General features: G+C 45.2%; 1 protein-coding gene across 4 annotated transcripts; it reads left to right on the plus strand.

The window, feature by feature from the left end:
- Positions 1-53: 53 nt before the first annotated feature.
- On the plus strand, positions 54-6117 carry NUDT2 (nudix (nucleoside diphosphate linked moiety X)-type motif 2). 4 transcript variants are annotated; one of them, XM_009331551.1, is made up of 3 exons: positions 54-103; positions 1558-1715; positions 5176-6117. In XM_009331551.1, exons 2-3 carry the CDS (start codon positions 1583-1585, stop codon positions 5487-5489), a joined length of 447 nt encoding a protein of 148 aa, XP_009329826.1. In that variant the 5' UTR covers positions 54-103; positions 1558-1582; the 3' UTR covers positions 5490-6117. The 4 variants fall into 4 exon arrangements, with proteins under 4 accessions (XP_009329826.1, XP_009329825.1, XP_009329828.1 ...); XM_009331550.1 differs by lacking the exon at positions 54-103 and adding an exon at positions 298-319; XM_009331553.1 differs by lacking the exon at positions 54-103 and adding an exon at positions 397-498.

Raw genomic sequence — 6117 nt, forward strand, 5'->3', positions numbered from 1 at the left:
GAGAGGTTTGTCCTTCCAGGCTGGGGGCGTCCGAGCGCGGCGTTCCCAGGCCCGCACGGGAGGCGGTGCTGGTCTCCCGCCTTGGGCGGCCTCTCGGCTGCAGGTCAGCCGGGGTTGGTCCCTGCGCTGCCCGGGGGGTCTGGTGGCTGGCAGTAGGGGTTATCTTTGGCACGGCTGGTGAGAAACGAATTGAGGCGGTTGAAGAGGGGTTAACCAAGAGAGCTGAACGCCACCCTGGGGCTTGGTTGGTGGTGAAGGAGACTCTGCTGCGGTTTCCCACTTTGGAAACCGGAGGTGTCCCAGGGAAAAACAGCGCCGTGTAAATGTATTACTTACTTAAATGTGCGGCTCTGTCAAAATGCAAAGCTTATCTGGAACTGGGAATTGCTGTATTCTTTAACACGGGTTTCTCATCGCCATTGCTTTCTCTCTTTTTCTGCACACGACCAGTTGTCCTGGCCGCGTAGCTTGTTGATCGCAATATTTGTCACTTAAGAGGTGTGTTCCTTTGTTTGCATCAAATTAGTGCTTAACGCATGTGCCAAGAAGCTTTTGGTTTTGTATAACAGCATCATGTCTATTCCGGACAGCAGAGAGCCTGTCCTTTGTCATTCATTTTCTCAGCTCTGCCACTGTCATCTTGAGGAGTTCTCTGCTGCGGGGGATCGGTCTTGGGCAATTATTTTTCTATGCCACTTCCAGTAATGTTGAGGTATTATCTTTGCACAGAGCGTTTGGATTTTTGCAGTGGAAAAGCTTCAGAGTATTAATCAGTGCCTTTCCTTTTGCTTTATAATTTTTTTTCTCCCTACGGTGTGGTTTGTAATATGTCAGCAGCAAAGAAATACCGTGCAGGTCATATTTCATGCCTCCTGATAACTTTTTATTTGAAGCTTTTATATAGGTCCCTGTTTCCTTGTTTTTGAATGAAAGGACTCAATTTTTTACAATTCACAGATAGTTAATAAGATGCGGTTTAATTGTGTAGTAACTGCAAAGGGATGGATGACTTTTTGCCCATGCTGAGATATGTCCATCCCCCCCTTCAGGGGGATGGAACAGCTCTCCTATGAAGAAAGGCTGAGAGAGTTGGGGCTCTTCAGCCTAGAGAAGAGAAGGCTCCGGGGAGACCTTATTGCAGCCTGTCAGTACTTCAAGGGGGCTTATAAAAAAGATGGCGGCAACCTCTTTAGCAGGGCCTGTTGTGACAGGACAAGGGGGAATGGCTTTAAACTAAAGGGGGGGGAGATTTAGACTAGATATAAGGAAGACATTTTTTACACTGAGGGTGGTGAAGCGCTGGCACAAGTTGCACAGAGAGAGGGTGGATGCCCCATCCCTGGAAACATTCCAGGTCAGGCTGGACGGGGCTCTGAGCAACCTGATCTAGTTGAAGATGTCCCTGCCCATGGCAGGGGGGTTGGACTAGATGACCCTTAGAGGTCCCTTCCAACCAAAACTATTCTATGATTCTATGTTTCCTGGCTAAATACGACTGGTTTGTCTGAACTCCATGTTGTATGTTGTTCCTGCTTGATCCTCTGTGCTCTTTCACAGCTGTCTGTGCAGTTAACAGAGGGGCATGGCTGTGAGAGCTTGTGGCTTGATCATCTACAGGAGGCTGCAGTCAGCACCATCTTCGAAGGTCACTGATGGAATTGAATACCTCCTCCTTCAGACATCCTATGGGACCCATCACTGGACCCCACCCAAAGGTGATGTTTGTTCTGATAACACACTTCAATGTCATTTGTGTCAGGAGCGAGTGAGATTAGACTGAACTTTGGCTGAATGCTGCAAAGGCCGGCTTTGAGGGGCAGTTAATCAGTTGACAGTAGCCGCTGATCGTGCTGTTTGTGCAGCTGAGTGGGGAGTTTTGTGGCTGAAATTCTTTGCAAGTTGTGACTGTATGAACTATTTGGCATGACTGATTGGGGTTGGGGTGGGGGTCACCCGATCGTGCTCCTCAGATATCTGATGTTTTTGGCAGACATTGAGCAGACAACTGAAATTAGGTAGCTAGAGAAATTTTTACCTTCTCCCTCAGGTCTGACTCTCTGCCAGATACCGCTGTTGCCAATGCACGGTTGTTTGACGTGTAATCAGAAGGGTCACAGTTTGCAGCACAGCATTAGAAGGCAAACTGAAATCAGTGATGATTTACTTTAAAATGCCTTTCTTAGAAGATGCAGGAGTTTTTTTAAGTTCAGGAGATCATTGATGAAGAGCACATACCTAATGCAGCAGGGATGAGAGGGACAACTGGGAGAAGTAACCTTATCAGCCATCTTCACCTAAGCCATCCTCGCTCATCAGTGAGGCCCCAAAGGAGAAGACAAGTCCCGTGCCCCAAGGCATACAGCAACACCTTGTCTGTAAAGACACATGGGAGAGCCGGTGTTTGGTAGTACATAGTCACAGCCCTGGTACCGGGAAAAGTGTGGCAGAAATACTTCAGGTTCCTTGTAGATCCCTCTCTGAGATTTCTTCCTGCTAGTTTTTACTACTTGTTTTGTAAAATGCAGTGCTCTTGAAGCACAGTGCAGGAACAGTTTGTAAACAGGAATTTGCAAATTGGAAAAAAAGCTTGTAACATTATCAACTACGCTCTCCTATTAAGGGAAGGAACAAAATTTTCCAAACCTCCCCCTTTGTCCACTTCACCAAAAGCCTGAGGGAGTAGAGTATGCAGCCTACTGGAAAGCTAAAAAACATGTCCTGAGACATGATTAGTTGTTGTGAGAGGAGAGACCCATGTGGAAAGGTTCACTGGGAACACAGTCATTCTGGACATGCGATTGAAATGACTTGTAGGCATTTCAGTGGGGAATGAAATGGATAGTATTGAAAGGCTGCAATAAAGTCTCCCTGAAGCCTTCTATTCTCCAGGCCCAACAACCCCAACTCTCTCAGCCTTTCTTCAGAGGAGAGGTGTTCCATCCCCCTGATCATTTTCCTGGCCCTCCTCTGGACCCGCTCCAACAGGTCCGTGTCTTTCCTGTGCTGAGGGCTCCAGAGCTGGATGCAGTACTCCAGGTGGGGTCTCACCAGATAGGAGTAGAAGGGCAGAATCACCTCACTCGATGTACTGTTTAAGGTTTTATAGATCAAAAGCCGCAATCTGATGGCAGCCTTTAATAGTGGCTTGGTACAGACTGGGGGGCAATAAATCAAGGGGAGCTATTACATTATATATTCTCTGCAATATGAGTGGTCTTCAAAGGCAGCCTCAGGTTGTGTGATGCAGTAACATAAATTGTTTATGATGCAGACATAGATTTAATGTGGCAGGAGCTAGAATGAAAAGTTGTAATTGTTTCTCAAAGAGCACGCAAAAGGCAATTTACAGCTACAGCAGTACGTTGGTATTTTAAAAGTTCCCTAAGCAGCTGCCACCCTTATGGGATTAAACTGGACTTGCTTGGATCCCACCACATGCGCTTCATCAGCCTCACCTCTGCTCCTAGAACTGTGACTTTGCAGTAGCTGAGCCTGATGGGAAGGGGATGCAGAGTTCATTTTCCTCCTCAGCATGTTGGAACTGCCTTAGTGCAAACAGCTGGGAGGATCTGGAAGCTGTGGTGTGAGATGCTGCCGGCAGTCCTTTTTCCACCTGGTAGATAGACTGTACTGCACAAAGTTGGAAACTTACTGAGCTTAAACTTGAGGTTATCAACAGCAGGGTGAGGTGATTGCCTTTCGCTGTGCTGGAGGGCAGGGGGGTGCACTGGTGTCCTTTGAGTTGAAAGTGAATGTCAGCCCTCCAGCTTTATTGCTACCTCAACTCGTTGCACGTTTGCTGACTACGGATCATGACTGTCATAAAAAATAATGGTTACTTACTGTTCATGGGTGTTTTGTGGGCATTTGCTGTGGGTACTGTAAAAGTAATCCAGCTGTGCAAGGCCAAGTGGATTCTGTCTCAACTATTAGTAATAAATCCTAGCTGTGGAAATACATACTTTGTCAAAAAGGAGACAGCTTGACTTGCAGTGCTGAGATTCAGGGGGAAAATATTTTTATTTAAAGCCTCAGTGTATTTGATCTCAAATATCCCAAGACATCAAGTGCAACATCAGATGCTGTTTTCTGCGCAGTTGCTGCTTGAAATAGAAGCATATTTTACATTTGCGATGATGTCACGTTGTAAGAGGCATTTAAGCTTGTGGTACGCAGACAAAGTGAGTGAGACCAGTTGGGAAAGCAAAATGAGCTTCCCACATACCCCAGTTCTAGTACTAAAGGGTGGCTTTGGGTACCTGGGCCCGGAGGATAGATTCATCTCTGTGATGAAATTACAGCTATTTGCAGCCAGCTACGTAGAAAATAGAGTGACACCAGGGGCTTAACTTTTTTTTCCTCTTGAAGCCTCCCAACTCCTGCTATGTTGCTTTTTTGAGATCTTGCTTGGCTTGTTCTATTTATGTTCTGGTCTGGAGCTTTCATGAGAAAACCAAATCTGACATTTCTCAACAAAAGTACAAACAGCTGAGGATGTGTTATATTTATCCGTTGTTTGTAATGGCACCTCTCATTCTGAGCAACATAAAATAAACGATGTGTGCTAGAAGAACTAAGCAGCTGGTGAAAGTGCTGGCTTTTAGGCTTGCTGCGTTTCAGAGGGGAATACGGGAGAGAAGTAAAAATATCCCTAACTGAAAACCCACCTTTTAAATGGCATTTGTTGGTGCCTGGTCCCGTTGTTTCTGGGCTGTTGGCATAAGTAAGCATTTTGCAGAATTGAGCCTTAAGTTTCTGTGGGAGAGAAGGGTTGAGAGGACTAAGACTCTTGCAAATGAGCAGTCTCCCCTCTAACTGGGTAAAGGAAAAACATCCATGAAGCACTCAGTCATCAGTATGGTCTAAGGTGGAACATCATGGGTGCGGAGTGCTCCAGAAGAGGGGAGGAGGACTGAGAAGAAAAGATGTCTAGTGCTGACAGGCCACTGGGAGTTTCAGAAGATGTGGGATAAGCAACGATCCTCAAAGCCACAAGACAAAGATGAATCAAGACATAAGAGTTGGAAAAGCAATCTCTGTTCTCCAATTTCCATTTGATTCTGTATCAGCTGCAGTGTACTCTCATCTCTGTCTCCCAATGTTTCCTAGTTGTCAACTGAATAAACAAAATCTGAGTTTCCTTCTCAGAGGCTTACTTTTTCACCTTCTTGACAGGACACGTGGACCCAGGCGAGGATGACCTGCAGACAGCCTTCCGGGAAACGCAGGAAGAGGCTGGTCTTCAGGCCAGTCAGCTCACCCTCATAGAGGGGTACAAGAAAGAACTGCACTATCCCGTCCGTGGCAAACCTAAGACTGTCATTTACTGGCTGGCAGAAATGAAGGACTGTAACACAGAAATCAAGCTCTCGGAGGAGCACCAAGCTTTCCAATGGCTGAAGCTGGAGGATGCTTGCAAATTTGCAGAATACGAGGACATGCAAGCGACGCTGAAAGAAGTGCATCAGTTTCTCTGCTCCAAAGAATAAATGCTTTTGTGAAGGATAAGGGGAATTTTTGAAGAAGCATGTCCTGCTTTTTTTTTTTTTTTAACCAGGGGAAGAACTACATGGCTGTAGAAATGTAGATTTCTTTTTTAAATCTATACAAATTCAGTGAAGATACTTGGAGCTTTTAAAGAGCTTGTGCTTTTGTCTCCCCTAGCTAATGCAAAAAAGCATGGTCTGATTGAATCATGAGCCAGAGATGTCTGAATTGAAACCCAGAGCTAACAAAGAATTCCTCTGTCCCTGTCTCCTTTTCTTTTTTTTTTTTTTTTCCTCCTTGAAGTGCTACACAGCCTCAGGTCTTTTTGAAAAATCAAACACTTGATGTTTCTTGACTTGCTGATGTAGAACTACAGAGTTGAGAAAATGAGCATATGGAGATTTTTTAATAACAAAATATTTACTGCAGAAGTTGCACCTAGCATTTCAAATGGGGAAGCAGTAGTTCCATTCCCAACTCCTCCACTAATACGCTGTGATAACTTGTCAAATCATTTCAGGTCTTGTTTGTTTGTATCATGAATTTATGTATATCACTAATGTACTGTTATGAAAACATTTTCCATCTAAAGAGTCTTAGTAAATGGTTGATGTACAGTATTTAAATGGT

The sequence above is a fragment of the Pygoscelis adeliae genome, unplaced genomic scaffold (assembly GCF_000699105.1).
Source record: "Pygoscelis adeliae isolate BGI_AS28 unplaced genomic scaffold, ASM69910v1 Scaffold68, whole genome shotgun sequence".
Lineage (NCBI taxonomy): Eukaryota > Metazoa > Chordata > Aves > Sphenisciformes > Spheniscidae > Pygoscelis > Pygoscelis adeliae.